The sequence below is a fragment of the Mobula hypostoma genome, chromosome 6, assembly GCF_963921235.1.
Source record: "Mobula hypostoma chromosome 6, sMobHyp1.1, whole genome shotgun sequence".
NCBI lineage: Eukaryota > Metazoa > Chordata > Chondrichthyes > Myliobatiformes > Myliobatidae > Mobula > Mobula hypostoma.
The window spans coordinates 187,497,795-187,516,500 of NC_086102.1; the positions used below are offsets into that span (position 1 = coordinate 187,497,795).

Consider the following 18,706-nt stretch of genomic DNA (forward strand, 5'->3'; position numbering starts at 1 on the left):
CTTTTCCACATATTGAGTTCTAGTAAAAGAAGAAACATAGAACATAAAACAGCTCTACACAGTACAGGCTCTTCACCCAGAATGCTGTGCTGATCCTTTAACCTACTCTAAGATCAATCAGACTCCTCCCTCCCACATAGCCCTTCATTTTTCTTTCATCCAGGTGCCTATCTAAGATTCTTTTTAAATGCCCCCAATGTATATGTCTCTACCACCACCAATGGTATCATGTTCCATGCACTCACCACTCTCTGTGTAAAGAAACCTTTCTCTAGCATTCACCTTACACTTTCCTCCAATCACCATAATGTTATGCCCCTCGTTGGAGATAAAGAGGATATCAGAGTCTAAAATGCCCAAACCAAAGAAAGCTCAGACATTTTCAGGGCAGCACCGTGACACAGCCCTCCACAACCTTGTTATGATTTGGAGGCTTGTGTGCCTCAATGACCTGGAGAGCTACGTTGGCTGGAATCAGGGCTTTATGCTTTGGCTTTTGCTAGGGTCACCCAGTCACCCATGCCAAACACATCAAAGCGTAGAGGCCAGACTAAGGGTGGTCCATCAGTCCTCCAGGTTCAGGGGCTCAGCTCAGGGCTAACAACCCTGACTGATAAAACCAGCAACAAAGAATCCTTCTGCATCCGAGTATGATGGTATTCCTGAGTCTCTACCTGGGACTTGCATGACTGGCAGAAGTGAAAACTGAAAGGAAGCTACTGACACAATGAAGTAAGCCCTAAACATCGTCAGAAATGGAGAACCTTCATTGCTACTCTAAATGCCAGTGGGCTATTGGGCAAAAGAGAGAGCTTTTGGCTAAACAGGTAAACCTGTTGTACTACAGCTCCAACGACCCAGGCTAAATTCTAACCTTTTCTGCTGTCTATGTGCACTTTGCACATCCTCCCAGTGACCATATGGGAGTTGATGGTATAAACAGCCAGTGTAAATTGCCCCAAGTGACTAGATCAGTGTGGAGTATGGGGAAATTGATGGGATGTAGGTGAATAAATGGGATTAATACAATATGTCTTTGGCAGTCAGTGTGGATTCACCATGTTGTAGTCATTCCTTTCACGCAGAATGACTATTACACTCTTCAGGTCAAGTCTATTGTCATTTAGCTATATACATGTATACCTTCAAACAAGACAACATTCCTCTGAACTAGAGTGTAAAGCACAGTGGTACACATAACATACAGTACATATAACACACAATAACACAATAATTTATGAATTTAGGATAAAATCTACAAATGAATTATACATAAATAAGCAAATTACATATTGTAATGTACAGAACAGATTAACCAGTGATATCATGGGTGATTAAACATTAATTTTTCAATTATTACGTCCAGTTTTAGTCCCAAACTTAGATCATGGTCTAAGTTATCTCCTGCCTCCTTTTGAATTGCTAACCATTCAACTTTCCTTCCTTGAGAACAGTCAAGCCGTCCATATTTATGGTCATTTTTCACTGAAATGATTGGTTGAATCTCTTCCATTTGGCTATTCTAAAGCAATAAAATTGATTATTGTCACTAATTGCAATCTATCCTTCCTTTATATTTAACAGAGCTGACCACACCATCTTCCTCTCCTGGAAGCCATCTCACCTGTCTGCTTCCATTCTTATCTATTCAGACTCAGCTGGTAAATTTAGCATTATTCCGAGGCACAAAATTAACAGGAAATCATCTATTATGTCTTTGTTTTCCATCACTGTTTGTTGAGTTGTAATTTATAAACTTTATCATCTAACTGAGTCTAGTCTAGCACCATCATTCTAAGCATTTAACATCATCATTAGTCCTGATTGAACAGCTACACAGCTTGGTACTCTGCCACCCCCTCTGGAACTGAATCCTTGACTTCCTAAATGGAAGACCACGATCTGTGAAAATTGGTAATAGCATCTCCACCTTGCTGCCAATCAACATTGGCACTCCACAGAGATATATGCTTAGCCCACTGCTCTTCTCTCTCTATCCCCATGATTGTGTGGCTACACATAGCTCAAATGCAATCCATATATTTGCTGGTGATACAACCATTGTTGGCAGACTCACAGAGGGCATACAAGTGCAAGATATGCAATCTAGTTGAGTGATGTTGCAGTTACACTCTTGCACTCAACATCGGTAAGACCAAGGAGCTGATTGTGGAGTGAGATGAAGGAACAAAAACCAATCCTCATAGAGGGATCAGAAGAGGAGAAAGTGAGCACTTTCAGGTTCCTGGGTGACAATATCTCTGATGAACTAACCTAGTCCCAACATATTGACACAACCATAAAGAAGGCAAGACAGCAGCTATAATTCATCTGGAGTATGAAAAGATTTGGTTTATCACCTGAAACTCTCGAAAACTTCTACAGATGTACCATGGACAGCACTCTGACTGACTGCATTACCATCTGGTATGGGGAGGGGGTGGGGGGAGGTGCTACTGCACAGGATCAAAGTAAATAGCAGAAAGTTATAAAATTAGTCAGCTCCAACTTGGCTACTAGTTTCTGTAGTATCCAACACATCTTCCAGGAACGGTGCCTCAGAAAGGTGGTGTCATTAAGGACCCCCACCACCGAGGACATGCCCTCTTCTCATCAGGAAGGAGGTACAGAAGCCCGAAGGCACACACTCAGTGATCCAGGAACAGCTTCTTCCTCTCTGCCATCTGATTTCTAAGTGGACATTGAACTCATGAATACTAACGCACTACTTTTTTAATTTCTCTTTTTGTACTGCTGACTTTAATTATTAAACATATATATTAAAATAGTATATATATTTATAGAAATTCAGATTTTTTTCTATATTTATCATGTATTGCATTGTACTGTTGCCACGAAGTTAACCCTTTCACGACATGATGATGATGATGATATTAAACCTGATTCTGATTCTTATCTGTTCAGGCATGGCTAGAGAAATTTCTGAGATTATTCCTCTTCCCACACCCACATTATTACTGCCACATTTGAAACTGGATGAGTTGAAAACTTTTCCAACTAAATGTTTGGAGTTGCAAAGGAATTGTCTAGATCCCTGCCACAAACCCTATTTCTTAGGCTCCATCCTCTACCCTGTTCTTAGAGATTGACGTTTTTGACTCCCAAATGAAGTTTGAATTATTTATCCACAATAATTAGTCCATTTTATTTTTCCAGTATTTACCATTTTCTGTTTTTTGTTTGAATCATGCTGGCCCAATTATTTTTATCATAATTATTTAGTCTTATTTGGGAGGTGAGTATCTCTACCAAAGGAGGCGTAAGGCGCTCCCTCCCTCCGCTAGCCTGCAGGTCACCCTTGGGCAAGGTGTAGCACCTGCTTAGCTGCTCATCTCCACCAGATAAGAGTCACGTGAAGCAGGTGGTGGATGATCATTTGAGCAGCTGGTACAGATCATAGGTCCTGGTTTTGCGGCCACTGATCTCAGGTAGACAATCTTCGAAGAGTATTGATAATGGCTTGGGTTACCCATCCTTAAAAGGCACTGCCTAGAAGGCAGCAATGGCAAACCACTTCTGCACAAAAATTTGCCAAGACCATGTGATACAACACGGCAGATAACGAATGGATGATTTAGACTAGCCTGGTGGGCAAGTCCTGTTTTACCTTTAAAAACTTATTTCACGCACCAAGAATCAGAATCAGAATCAGGCTTATTATCACTGGCATGTGTCATGACATTTGTTAATTTAGCTTCATGTACTGATAAACTACAGCCATTAATCCATCTCGAGTCATCCTATCACTGACATTCTTTTTATCCTACACATTCCTCCTCCACTCTCCCTCCTACTCAAAAACAACTTGTATCTTCTTTCTCTTCTACAATCTAATGAAGGATCATATACCCAAAATGTCAATTGTTTCTCTTTCATTATGTGCTGCCCGACCTGCAATTATTGGACTAAGGAGGTGGTGTTAGACCTGAGGAGAGCTAAGGTACCGGTGACCCCTGTTTCCATCCAGGGGGGTCAGTGTGGACATGGTGGAGGATTACAAATACCTGGGGATACGAATTGACAATAAACTGGACTGGTCAAAGAACACTGAGGCTGTCTACAAGAAGGGTCAGAGCCGTCTCTATTTCCTGAGGAGACTGAGGTCCTTTAACATCTGCCGGACGATGCTGAGGATGTTCTACGGGTCTGTGGTGGCCAGTGCTATCATGTTTGCTGTTGTGTGCTGGGGCAGCAGGCTGAGGGTAGCAAACACCAACAAAATCAACAAACTCATTCGTAAGGCCAGTGATGTTGTGGGGATGGAACTGGACTCTCTTGCGGTGGTGTCTGAAAAGAGGATGCTGTCCAAGTTGCATGCCATCTTGGACAATGTCTCCCATCCACTACATAATGTACTGGTTGGGCACAGGAGTACATTCAGCCAGAGACTCATTCCTCCGAGATGCAATACTGAGCGTCATAGGAAGTCATTCCTGCCTGTGGCCATCAAACTTTACAACTCCTCCCTTGGAGGATCAGACACCCTGAGCCAATAGGCTGGTCCTGAACTTATTTCCATCTGGCGTAACTTACATATTGCTATTTAATTATTTATGGTTTTATATTGCTATATTTATACTCTATTCTTGGTTGGTTCCACTGTAACGAAACCCAATTTCCCTCTGGATCAATAAAGCATGTCTGTCTGTCTATTGACAATTTGCTCTTGACCTCCCTGTCCAATTCTTCTTAGCATTGCTTTGTATAACCATTTAACTCTGTGTTTCATGATTGAATTGACCATATGGGCTCCTGACTGATGTGGCCTATGCTTCATAACAATCAAATCGCAATATAGTCCTGCATTGGCTTATATTTTTTCCCCACTGATGTGGCTATAAACACAAATCTCGGTTTTAAAAGACACTTATTAGAATTGGAGCACTGTTTGATATTACTGCACTCAGTTGTACTAAATTTTCTGTTTATATTTTTGATATTGAGTATCTCAATTTAAACAAAAAATCATCAATTTCTACTCTGGAACTGGAACTGCTCTTTTGTTGTGGAAACAGCATCAATTTCCTTTGTACTCTGTGGAATTTATTGCAATATATTCTTATCTTGCTACTTACGTTCTGCACACCTTGAAGCTGAAACAGTCCAAACCTCTATTACCTGTGTCCTAACTTGTACCCATCCTTTTTCATCATCACCCTAGCTCTTATCGATTTATATGTCTCCTACTTCCAGGCCTTTGGGTCTGAAATTCTCTCCTAAACCTCTCTGGATGTCTGCCTCACTCTCCTTCTGTAATATACTCCTTAAAACCTACGTTTCAATCAGCCTTTACTCAATAAATTAAAGGCTTGTTGATACGTTAGCGTAAATGGTTAGTGCAACATTTTACAGTACCAGTGACCTGGGTTCAACTCCCGGCCCCGTCTGTAAGGAGTTTGTACATTCTCCTTGTGAATGCGTGGGTTTCCTCCAGGTGTTCTGGTTTCCTTCCACAGTCCAAAGATGTACCGGTTGGTAGGTCAATTGGTAAATGTAAATTGTCCCCGGATTAGGCTAGGGTTAAATATGGAGATTGCCGGGTGGCACGGTTCGAAGGACCAGAAGGGCCTACTTCATGCTGTATCTCAAATAAGCAATAAATAAATAAATAAATAAAGCTTACTATTGCCGTGTACAAGATGCCATATTTAGGTTCTAACCTAAAATTCATCACCACAAATGAACTTCTGCTTCAAGTTAATGTTCATCCTTTTTCGTGCCGCTTACATATTCTGTAACAGTGTAAATAAACTCCCTGCACAGGATTGGTCAGCAGTTTCACAAGACATAGGAGCAGAATTAGGCCATTCATCCCAGTGAGTCTGTTCCGCTGTTCCATCGTCCCTCTCACCCCCTTTCTCCTGCCTTTTCCCCACCAGTGATTTGGTCTGCACGGCAGTCTGTGGCAATGGATTCCACCGATTTGCTACTTTCTGACTAAAGAAATTTCTCAACATACATCAAAGTTGCTGGTGAACGCAGCAGGCCAAGCAGCATCTATAGGAAGAGGCGCAGTCGACGTTTCAGGCCGAGACCCTTCGTCAGGACTAACGAAGTCCTGACGAAGGGTCTCGGCCTGAAACGTCGACTGCGCCTCTTCCTATAGATGCTGCTTGGCCTGCTGCGTTCACCAGCAACTTTGATGTATGTTGCTTGAATTTCCAGCATCTGCAGAATTCCTGTTGTTTGCGAAAGAAATTTCTCATCTCTTTTCTAAATAGATGTCTCTCAATTCTGTGGTTGTTCCCTCTGGTCCTAGACTTCTAGGACTTTAGCCAGAATTATTAATATTTGATAGGCTTCAATGTGACCCCGCCCCCAACAATTCTTCTGAACTCCAAAGAGTTCCCCTGTGTGTGACACATCTCCACAAGTATTGTCCCTGCTGTTGTGTAAGTTGCACTGAGCCTTTGAACACTTACCCTGTGACTCGGTATCAGTTTTGTTTGATAACACAGTAGGCTCAGTTTACAATGATAGTAGTAAAAGCTAGTTTTTGACATCTTGCATTTTTTCAAAGTTTTACTGCTAGCTTCAAGGAAATGGAATGTATATTGTAAGTTCTTAGTTGAAGGGCTCAGGAATGTAGATGAAATAATCTCAATTTAAATAAATATTCAAGGTGTGAGGCAGAATGATTTTTTTTATACATTACCGTGCAAAAGTCTTAGGCACATATGTATAGCTAGGATGCCTAAGACTTGCACAGCAAATTTTTGTTAACGTGGAGTGGAGAGTGAGCTTGTAGATCTGTCAGGAACAAAGGATGTTGGAAATAGTGAGGGTGGAGTCCATGGGAGGGGTGTGGGACAGATGGTGAGGAAGGAGTGCCAGGGATGGGGGTGGAGACCCATACCAGAATCAGGTTTATCATCACTCATTTATGTCATGGAATGGTTTTTTTGCAGCATCAGTATAGTGCAATATATAAAATTACTACAATACTGTGCAAAAGTCTTAGCCACCCTAGTTCTCTCTATCTATGTATTTAATATAGAGATGGGGTAGCTAGAACTTTTGCGCAGTACTGTATATGTACTTACTGTAATTTATAGTTCTTACTATGCAGTGCAATACAATACTGCTGCAAAACAACAAATTTCATGACAGTTATATTAAACCTGATTCTGATTCTGAAATGTCCTTAACATTTCACCTCACTTTCCTGTTCATTTATCAATTGCCATTCACATCAATTAGTACTTCAAGAATCTATGTTCCTCGCCATTCTCTGACTTTTGGTATTATTCAGCTGTTGGCCAATTTAGATAGAAGGCAAACCCCGTGGTGACCAATTTCCTAATGAATGTCTGGATGTTCATACTATGGAATGCAAGTGAGACCGCTTTGTGAATGAGTTATAACTTACACTGCACAACAAATTTTTTCAAAAGTTTTGCTTCCTCAGAATTTTTTTTGTTTATGATAGACCGCTTGAAGCTGAACACAAATATAATTTCAGACTACCGTATAGGAATTTGGAGAAACAATAAGTTATCTTTTATTGAATATAATTTGTTTACTTGCAGAACGATGCTGACACTTACAATAACTCCAACTAAGCTAAAAATGTTTTGTTGATGATTTTCATTTCTACTCAGTGTCTAAGACTTCTCACTTGTCCAACAATAATCAGCCAGCATTGATGGATTCCAGTTGCCCTGATACCGTTTCTCCATGACTGCAATGTCCTGATGAAACCTTTCACCATGTTCACCATAGACAGCACCAAGATTTATAGGGAAGAAATCTAAATGGAAATGCAGAAAGTGAATCTTTAGTGACATCTTGCACTTCATGGTTTTGTATGCTTGAAATATGTGGTCAGCCAGCTGCATGTAGTTTGGTGTTGTGCAGCTGCCAAGAAATTTTTCAACAACGTCTTTGAATGCTTTCCATGCGATTTTCTGCAGTTCTACTAGAAACTCTTTGGCCTGTCTTTGATGAACTGTTTGATTTGTGGATCAACAAAAATGCCTTAATCTTGGCATCAGTTATTTTAACTTGAATTTTCACTGGTCGGCTGGTGGCGCAGTGAGATCAGCACTGGGCTCGAGAACGGAGGTTCTCGAGTTCGATCCAGTGACAGGCCGCCCCCATGCGCGCTCTCCATCCATGCTGGGTTGATGTCAAGCTCGCAACTTGGCCTCGTAAAATAATACTGCGAAATGTCTGTGTGAGGAGTGGTGTCCCACACAGCCTTTCGAACTGTGCCTTGTAAGGCATGAAAATGCCGAACGCTGGCCTCTCAGGTCTGAGTCGACGTCGTCATCATCATCGAATTATTGATTGAAATTACAAAAATTAGCGATCAGAAAAAATGGAATGTGATAAGGAAATCTCATGGGGATTTTCATGATCAGCAGCTCAAAATCTATAAGACACACCCAAAAATATTTGGGAAGCAAAATCTTCGTTGTCTAATATTATTAGGTATCATTCCAAAGCAGGGATTTGATATTTTGAGATAGGGATGAGGGAATGTAATGGGATGTGGTGAAAAGTGAATCTGATTCATCAATCTCATTATAAAGCACCAAACAATTTAACTGGAGGAATGCTTTGGACTGAACATCATCAGTGGGAGGAAAGTATTAGTCAGTATTTCACAGGTCAACACACTGCATCTTGACTAAGACAAATTTATAAAGCTCTCCTTGTTTCTCATCAAGTTGAACTTAATGCCTGCAGTCTTCTTCTTCAGCCTTCGTTGGTCATTAAACATAATAACAGTATTCTAAACAATAGATGCATCCATTCCCAATTTAATGAAAGAATCCAAAATTGGAAAGAGACATGCACCAGTGTTCATTGCCAGCGAGGAGGAGATGTTATTTCCAATCTACATTGCCTGTCGTCTCCTGATGAGAAGTCAAGGATCCAGTTGCAGAGGGAGGTCCAGAGGTCCAGAGGTCCAGGTTTTGAAGCTTGTTGATTGTTACTGACGGGATGATGGTGTTGCACACTGAGCTCTAATCCTTAAACAACAGCCTGACATAGGTAATGCTGTTGTCCAGGTGGTCCTAAGTCAGATGGAGAGCCATTGAGATTACATTCACTGTAGACCTGTTAAGGAAATAGGCTAATTGCGGCAGGTCCAGGCAGGAGTTACCTCTGGCCATGACCAACCTGTCAAAGCACATAATCACAGGAGGTATTAGTGCTACTGGATGATATTCACTGAGGCAACTGACCCTGCTCTTCTTGGGCACTGGTATGATTGTCACTCTTTTGAAGCAGGTGGGAACTTCTAACTGCAGCAGTGAGAGATTCAAGATGCCCTTAAACACTCCAGCCAGTTGATTGGCGCAGGCTTTCAGTGTCCTGCCTGGTACACCATTGGGGCCAGATGCCTTGTGAGTGTTCTCTCTCTCTCAAAATATGTTCTGAGACAGGGTTTCCAAATGCTGCAGGGATTCGTACAGGTATAGTTTTATTTTTCATTTCAAAATGTGCATAAAAGCTTCATCTCATTAGGGACTGAAGCATCACAACCATTTTTGATGTTAGGTTTTGGCTTGTAGGAAGTAACGTCCTATAAACCCTGCTATGGCTGACATACATAGGATTTTGCCTCTAACTTCAGTTGGAATTGTTTTTTCACTCTTAAGATAGTCTTCTGTAGGTCATACCTGGACTTCTGGTAGAGTTCTTGATCACCAGTCTTGAACACCATGTATCTCACCCTCAGCAGACTGCAAATCTTCTGGTTCAGGCATGTCAGTATGTGTGTTGTGACTGCTGAATACGATGCTCAACTCCTCCTGTACCAGCCTAATGCTGACCAGGGAGGGGCGGAACTTCAAACACGATTATGGTGGAAAACTTTCATAGCAGATAGAATGCACTTGACCACCCGCTGTTCAAGGTTGTTAGAGAAGGCCTTTACAGAACTGCAATGTGTGTGTGCTATAATGAATTAATCATGAAGCAAACACCACTCCTCTGCCTTTACCTGAAACCAATGATCGGTCCATTCGGTGGATGGTGAAGCTCTCGGGGGTGCTAGGGGTGTGCCATGTCTCTATGAAGTAAACTACACAGCAGTTCCTGATGTCCCTCAATGTCTTTCATTTTATTTTCCAGAGATTACATATTAGCCAGGAGTGTGGTAGGGAGAGGGACTTCAGTGTCCCACGTTTCACTTTTACCTACAGCTCAGAAAAGCAGCTGCGCTTTTTAAAAAGGAAATTGCACTCGCTGCCTGGTGTCCTGCAGGTTAGAGTCTGCTAATTTTGAGAATCAATAGATTTTTGTAAACATCTTGAAACAATTTTGCTTACTGAAGTACCCATGACTGTGACTGGATTTCAGCTGCGGCAGTCCTCAATTAGATTAGATTCAACTTTATTGTCATTGTGCCGAGGACAGATACAAATCCAATGAAATGCAATTAGCACCTGACCAGAAGTGCAAAAGAATAGTATTACCAGGAATATTTGACGATTCCCTTTGGAGCCGTACACAAGGAGTCACCACTCACTGTAACACTGAGTTCCTCCAACAGGCTGCTTGTACTCTGTAATAACCTTGTCCACACTTCAATAACATTTTTAGTTAAAGCTGATGTGGACCAAAGTAGTGAACCCCTGCGTACCAGGACAAGGACCTTTGAACAATGTAATTAGGTAAGGTAAGCAGGCCATGAGAGGTCCTGGTCACAAAATCCCTCTGAGAAACTGGTTGGTTACAAAGCCTCACCACTAGTTCTGATGGCTTTCTAAGCCATCAGGATTTTTCGATGTTTCTGAATGTGTAAATAGAAATACATATCTGATCTGGATCAGGAGCTAAGAACAGACATTTTGCCTCAAAAGCAGGAGAAATCCATCAAATTCCAACTCTATCACTAGGTTCCACGTAGAGTATTGTGCTGAAATGTGCTGGGAACTGGCTGATGAGCCACACCAGGAATTTTAAGGCTTGCAAATTTATATTAATATCACAAAATTGACCCTCAGCCATCAGGCTCTTGAACAAAAGGGGATAATGAGAAAGTTACAAACACCTTTGTAAGATTAAGCAGACCAACTGAGTCATCTCCTTCATGAGTACTTCCCTTTACCCAGATATGCAAGAGACGCACGGTATTAAACAGTTGTCAGAATTTGTTGAAGGCATCTGAAACGATTTCTTGACAGAAAGCCCTCTGCATCACTCTTTAAGCACATCTTTTATCTTGAAGCATACAAATTGGAGAGTTACTTTGTATTAAAGATCTTAACTGCAGAAGTTATTTGCATTTGTTATGGCGCATCTGTTCAGAAAACAGAAGTGTCTAACATCTGACAGGGTAACTTACTGTTATCTCCTAGAATATGGCTTAAGACATCCCTAACAATTGCTATGGAGTGTTTTAAATATTTAGGAAAGTGACAATTGATCATCTGCCACAATCCAGTTGACATTTAGCATTGGGTTACCACTTTTCACACGAAGGCCTGTATGATACATGGCACTCTACCGATTCCAGTATCATTCACGATGTTCTCTAGAAGTCGAGCAGTGGTGAATGCAGACTATAAAATATATTTCACTAATGGGAATATTTACGTATTTCTGGAAGCTTGGTGAAAGAATATTTATAAATCAGCTAATCCTCCTCACTTCAGTTGCTTGTCAAACAATAGACATCTGCTGCTTCTGCTCAGCAGAGGTAGTTTAAACTATGTAAACAGACTCAAAGGGCACTGCACATTTTCAGTGTATGCTCAATTTACTTCTGTGGTTCTAATAAAACAGCTGTACTTACAGAATATTTAAAAACGTAACAATGGATGTCCTTTCTTTCTTTCTCAACCTTTCTGCACAATTCACAACTGATAACATTTCATTTTCTTTATTGTCAGTCCTAGACTCTATGATCTAAATCTATCTCTCTGTACTCTGCAACAACACAAGATCACACAACAAATTTTGATTGCAAATGTATGCATTACTCATTAATACATATTTTTAAAGATTTGCATTTGTTTTTCTTACCTTAGGATATGGGTACTGTTTTCCTTTTGGATACAGATTACCAGTAAATCGCGGAATTATCATATTAGGCACCAAGGAATCATTGATCATCAGAAACGCCAGACGCTCTCCATTGGGGGACCACCAATGAGTGACATGGGAATGAATCAGCTCTTCTGTAATCAAAGCATTTTCATCAAAATAAAACAATCAATAAAAGCAATCATGAGGCTCCAAACCAATTTACAGCTAACAGGAGATTATGAGCATTGGTGAGTTCAAATACAAAATAAAGTATTTAACACTTAGATACACTATATCTATTGCTTTTGAGGAAAATAATGAAATGGAATGCAAGTTAATAAATATAATTCATAAATGAATTGTACATACTGAAATCAGGCTTATTTCTATTACAGTTTTTCTCTATGTATGACGAAACAGATATTCTGGAAATGAATAATTTTGATACATCTCACAATTACATTTCGCTACTTACTGCTTTATAGCGTATCTGCTTAGCTTTTCAGTGTTCCAGAATGAACAGAATGGTTTGCCCTGGTTCCTGATGGGTCGGCAAATTCGGTATCCTTGAATTTTTTAATCAGCTTCCTGTAATCCTTGTAACCATGTATTTACTTATAGATCTATAGATATGTAGATATACACACACACACACACTGTATGTGTGCCTATGACTTTTGCACAGTGCTGTATTTGCTGAATGATTCTTCCTTACAAAAGACTTGGACGGCTTAGGAGACTAGGCAAAGAAGTGGCAGATGGAGTGCAGTGTATGGTCATGCATTTCTGTGGAAGGAATAAAGGTGTAGACAATTTTCTAAACAGGCCAAAAGTTCAGAAATCAGAGGTGCAAAGGGACTTGGGAGCCCTAGTGCAGAATTCCCTACAGGTTAATTTGTAGGTTGAGTCTGTGGGGAGGAAGGCAAATGCATCATCCACATTCATTTCGGGAGGACTAGAATATAAAAACAAGAATGTAATGCTGAGTCTTTATAAGGCACTGGTTAGACCACATTTGGAGTATTGCGAGCAATTTTGGGCCCAATATCTAAGAAAGGATGTTCTGGCATTGGAGATAGTGCAATCTAAATTCACAAGAATGATTCTGAGAATGAAAGGGTTAATGTATGAAGAACATTTGAAGGACCTGGGCCTGTACTTGCTGGAGTTTCAAAGAATCTCATTGAATCCTACTGAATATCGGAATGCCTAGTTAGAGTGGATTGTGTAGATGATGTTTCCAATAGTGGGACAGCCTAGAACCAGAGCATAGCCTCAAATTACAAGGACATCCCTTTAGAACAGAATTTCTTTATCCGAGGGTGGTGAATCTGTGTAAATCATTGCCACCAATGACAGAATGGTGGAGCAGACTCAATGGGCTTTCTGCTCCTATATCCCATAGTCTTATAAAGTAGATTAAAAGCAGAATGGCTCAACACAGAAATACAACTGTTCACAGAAGATGATGAGCCCTCAAGGAAACAGAGCAATTGAATGAGCAGGAAATCATTCAATCTGCCAGTGCAATCAGGCTGGGTCTAATCGATCAATCTTTAATTAAATGCCTTGTACCACTGATGCACAACATTAATCTCCAAGTGTCTCCTTTCCAAGTAAAACACCTTCTCTATTGAGACTACTTGTACAATACCAATGAAAGCCACTATACCCAACAATTTAAATCTTTTTCTCGCTGAAGGAAATATTGGATGTCTTCCAATGTCAGCTAAGTCATCTTTTATTACCAATTACAGTGTACAGTTGAAGTACAGCCTCTTTTTTCACTCAGTACTTCCACTTAGCGTAAGTGGACAACGTATATCTTCTACTTCCAAATTGTGCTGGTAACATTTGTTTCCAGCTTCTGAAGCTCTTGCATTCCTGCAGAAAGTGGATGGTTTCTTCGTGTAGGTGTTTGCAACAAGATTTTGAGGAGGTCCTTTACTTTCTTGTAATCCATTAAACAGTGTTAAACAACCTGTAGGACAATGGATAGCTGGGACAACACAGAGTGAGAGAGTGAGAGAGACAGAGGCCTCTTTCAATCAGGATCAACCGTGAATGCCGTGTCCCAGCTGTCTGGAGATGTAAGTCTGGACAGTACAATATGGAAGAAGGCTGTGCCTGTGTAGCAGGCACCCCTACTCCACACATCTGATGAACCTAAGAAATGGCAGAGACTGATACAGTTTGGTACCAGCAGTGTTGCAGGAGTTTCCAGTCAGCGTTGAGCTCAACACAGGGCTATCTTAGAGACTGCAGCTCTGGATTATTCCCTTGGAGTTTACTACTGACCCCCAAGAGGAACACAACCTCATCACGGTTTGGAGGCTCACATTCCTCAATGACCTGGAGAGCGATGTGAGCTAGAGTCAGAGTTTTATGCTCTGGCTCTCAATAGGGTCACCCGTGCCAAAGAGGTTAAAGGGCAGAAGACAGACTAAGAGTGGTCTACCAGTCCTCTAGGTTCAGGGGTTCAGCTTAGGACTAACAACGCTGACTGGTAAAACACAATTATTACAGAAACAGCAATGAAGAAACCTTCTACATCTGAGTGCAATGGGATTCCTGAGTCTCCAGCCAGGCCTTGCTTGACTGACAGCAGTGAAAACCACAAGGAAGTCTCTGAACACTGCCAGAGATAGAGGACCTTCATTGCTGCCCTAGACACCTGTGGTGCAATGGGCAGTAAGTAAGTTTACTTCTGAAGCCTTTCCCATGAGTGAGTACAGTAGCAAGGTAGCAGAGATCTGAGATCAGAGTTTTCCTTCTCCTAGCTGAGCTGACAACCCTGGCTGAAACAATTGGTATAAGGTGCGAGTAACCCGTCTTTGCCTCCTCTCCTGTCATTAGAAACAGTTCTGCCAGTCTTCTTAGCTGAGCTGCACATGAAGGCCAGGAGTTGGACTTGGTTTGTCAGAGCCTATTTTTGAGACACAAACCATTGGGAGCAATTAATAGGTAGTGGGAGCTTGTCCCCATTACCACCCCTGAGTGAAACCAAGCTTTGTGACACCAATGCCATTATTTAAATCAGATGACTAAAGGTTTGGATGAGGTGGTATCTGAAATAGGCATCTGTAGCATGGTTTCAAGTCCCTGAAATATGACATAGCTTCACAATGCCACAGATCTGTGTGAACTTGGACCATAGCAGAGTAATGAGGTTGATAAAGGTCAGCCTTATTCTACAGTAGTCCGTGCAGACAGGAATGAACTGTAACTTGCAGTCCTTATCTATGCCCTTTCATTCAGTGTGCTTTAAGGTAGCAGAGCCTATGTTGACAACTTTCAGTCATTAGAAGTTTTGGCCCAGCTTGGATGATGGAAAATGTGTTGAAACCCACTCTGTATTTGAACATAAAATATCGGTGTTTTATGTTGGAGTTCAACAAAAAAGATCTTTATCAGCTTGAGTTAATGATGGATTCTCAATGTATTTGAATTATAAGACTAGTCGTAAATTGGGGGACCGCTTCATTGAGCACGTTGGCTCTATCTGTCAAAAGCACAAATTCCCAGTGGCTAAAAATTCTAATTCCTATTCCCATTCCAACGTGTTGGTCTGTGGCCTCCTCCTGTGCCAAGATGAGGCCACCCTCAGGGTGGAGAAGCGACACTTTATGTTCCATCTGGGTCACTGCCAAACTGTAAAAACATTGCCCCTCCCCCTTCCCTCTTCTTCTATTCCTCACTCTGCCCCTTTACCTTTTCTCACCTGCCTGTCACCTCCCCCTGGGTCCTATCAGATTTCTTCCTCTCCAGCCATTTACCTTTCCTACCCACCTGCCCTTCACCTACCACCTTCTAGCAATTCTCCTTCCCCTCCCCGCACCTTTTTATTCTGGCATCTTCCCCTTTCCTTTCCAGTCCTGAAGAAGGGTTTCAGCCTGAAACATCGATGGTTTACTCATTTCCATAGATGCTGCCTGACCTGATGAGCTCCTCCAGCATTTTGTGTGTTTCTCTGGATTTCCACCTTCTGCAGACTTGCTCAGGCTTATAATAAATGATGTATTTGAACTTGCTGTGTTTTCAGGAAAACCATAACCATTTATAAAAATCACAGTAAAAGTCTTCTTCAGACTTTTAATGATGGTTGGCAGTCCAACTTAAAGGTGCATTACCATCACCAAATGGACTGGAGTGTCGAGTAGAGAGTTGGGAAATAAAACCCCTACTAGTTCTTTATCAAATGAAAACTAAATTACCCCAAAAAGCCCTATAGATTGTCAATAATGAAAGACAATATTGTGAATAAATTAGTCACTTCCAAAACTTAACAGTGTTATGTACCCCTAGGGGTCATATTTTTTTTTGGAGTATACCTTTAAAAAGAGAGAGAGAGAGAGAGAGAGAGCTGTTCAACACAAGCACCTTGGTATTAAGAGAGAGAGAGGTGAAGACTGCTTTGAGATGGTGTTATGATTTCTCTGCAGCATGTTTACACTTTTGCAAGGACACTGCCAGTTTCTGTGTTCTTACAGAGAGAGAAGGGAGGAGCTACTTGATGGACAGCTGGTGACATAAATAGAAGGTCAGCTGATAAACTCACAGACACATGGTTTTGGACACTGGATGAGCTTTGTTGTGCCTGCAGAAAGGTGGGTTTTCAGAGGATCGATCAGGAGAATCGATCAGTGGCTCTCACAGTGTGGAAAAGGTGTGACCAGTGGGAAGTTATTCGTGTGATCAACCCTCACCTGGGTTGATAGCTCACCCACAGAAGACGGTCTCCTTTTTTGTGGTCATATTCGGTGACTTTAAAAGAAGAGAAGAGGGGAGAGGAAGGTTTGAAACAGAAGAAACCTAGTGACAGAGGTCACTGTTTGGACTCTCTCTCTCTCTAAGTAGCCTGTAAGGGTGAGTTTGAGTTCCATTTGAATATGAAGGTGTGACTGCCACGTAGTTAATCAACAAGAGTGGGTTCTCTGGTGAGGGGAGTACCTTTGTGAATACCACTTGTGTGTTACCCTTGTTTGGTGTGGTAGTTCACTGAAGAAAAGCACCTCTGTGGCAAATCACTGTTGGAGTTATTTCGTATGTTGTGGAACTGGATAAGTGGCTATCATGTTGTGTGTTTGGGGTTGGTTCCCTTGAAGAGGGTCCCCTTAGTGATAAGCTACAGTTGGTGACAATCCATATGTGGATTCTGTTTGAGTATCCTGTGGGCACCACTTTGAAATGATCCGTAGCTGAATTTGGGTGTGGTACCACTTGTGTTGAAAGGATATTCGTTAAAGATCACTGTCGGTGATATTTCGTGTGTGGAGCGGAACAACTTTGGAGATGAAACCTATTACTATTGTTATTTTGTATTGCTGTCATGGAATCTGTGGAATATCGACGTAATTGCCTTCTCTCGACATTTACCCTGGATTATAAATATCTCTCTCCATCACTACTTAGTTCAATACCACGAACTGAACTGAACTGAACTGAACTTTACTCATCACCGTAAGACTGTATCCATTTACCCCTAGGCTTGAAGAAGGTTTGTTTTCATATATTTCCACACTGATATACATATAATCTTTGCTAACCTATTTAATATATCTGAAATTATATTACTGTACTGCATAGTTACTAATAAATAGTATTATTGAAGAGAAATACCAGACTCCAAAGTGTTCTCTATTTCTGCTGGTTATTTAACCTGTCACGGGGTATGTGACAACAGTTTTTAAATGAAAATTACCAACACTCAAGGATAGCAGTGCAGCCTGCGTTTGCTTTCCTTCAACCTTGTATGCTTCACATTGTAAAACAATGTGTTCAACTGTTTCATAATGCTGACAAAACCTACACACCCCAGAGTGATGTTTTCCAACAAGATTTAAGGAATAATTAAAAAGCATAGTATGCTTTATTCTATGTTGAGTCAATATTATTCCTTCACATCTTATTTTACCCCCTTTTGCCATCAATCCAACAGTTTTATGTATTCTGTAAAGATGTCTCTCCTCATACCCATTATATGTATAACCATATAACAATTACAGCACGGAAACAGGCCATCCGGCCCTTCTAGTCCGTGCCGAACTCTTACTCTCACCTAGTCCCACCGACCCGCACTCAGCCCATAACCCTCCATTCCTTTCCTGTCCATATATCTATCCAATTTAACTTTAAACGACAACATCGAACCTGCCTCAACCACTTCTGCTGGAAGCTCGTTCCACACAGCTACCACTCTCTGAGTAAAGAAGTTCCCCCTCATGTTATCCCTAAACTTTTGTCCTCTAATTCTCAACCCATGTCCTCTTGTTTGAATCTTCCCCACTCTCAATGGAAAAAGTCTAACCACATCAACTCTATCTATCCCCCTCATAATTTTAAACACCTCTATCAAGTCCCCCCCTCAACCTTCTATGCTCCAAAGAATAAAGACCTAACTCATTCAACCTTTCTCTGTAATTTAGGAGATGAAACCTAGGCAACATTTTAGTAAACCTCCTCTGTACTCTCTCAATTTTATTGACATCCTTCCTATAATTCAGTGACCAGAATTGTACACAATACTCCAGATTTGGCCTTACCAATGTCTTATACAAATTCAACATTACATCCCAACTCCTATACTCAATGCTCTGATTAATAAAGGCCAGCAAACCAAAAGCTTTCTTCACCACCCTATCCACATGAGATTTCATCTTCATGGAACTATGCACCATTATTCCTAGATCCCTCTGTTCTA

The 18,706-nt window shown here is 41.1% G+C and overlaps 1 protein-coding gene across 3 annotated transcripts in view; it reads right to left on the reverse strand.

Moving 5' to 3' along the window:
• Nucleotides 1–18,706, reverse strand: part of LOC134348689 (inactive dipeptidyl peptidase 10-like) — a 927,397-nt gene that overhangs the window by 157,763 nt on the left and 750,928 nt on the right. For all 3 annotated transcript variants that reach the window (XM_063052476.1, XM_063052475.1, XM_063052477.1), the window contains one exon: nucleotides 12,004–12,158. In XM_063052476.1, coding sequence (XP_062908546.1) covers nucleotides 12,004–12,158 — 155 coding nt within the window. The remainder of the gene's footprint in view (nucleotides 1–12,003; nucleotides 12,159–18,706) is intronic.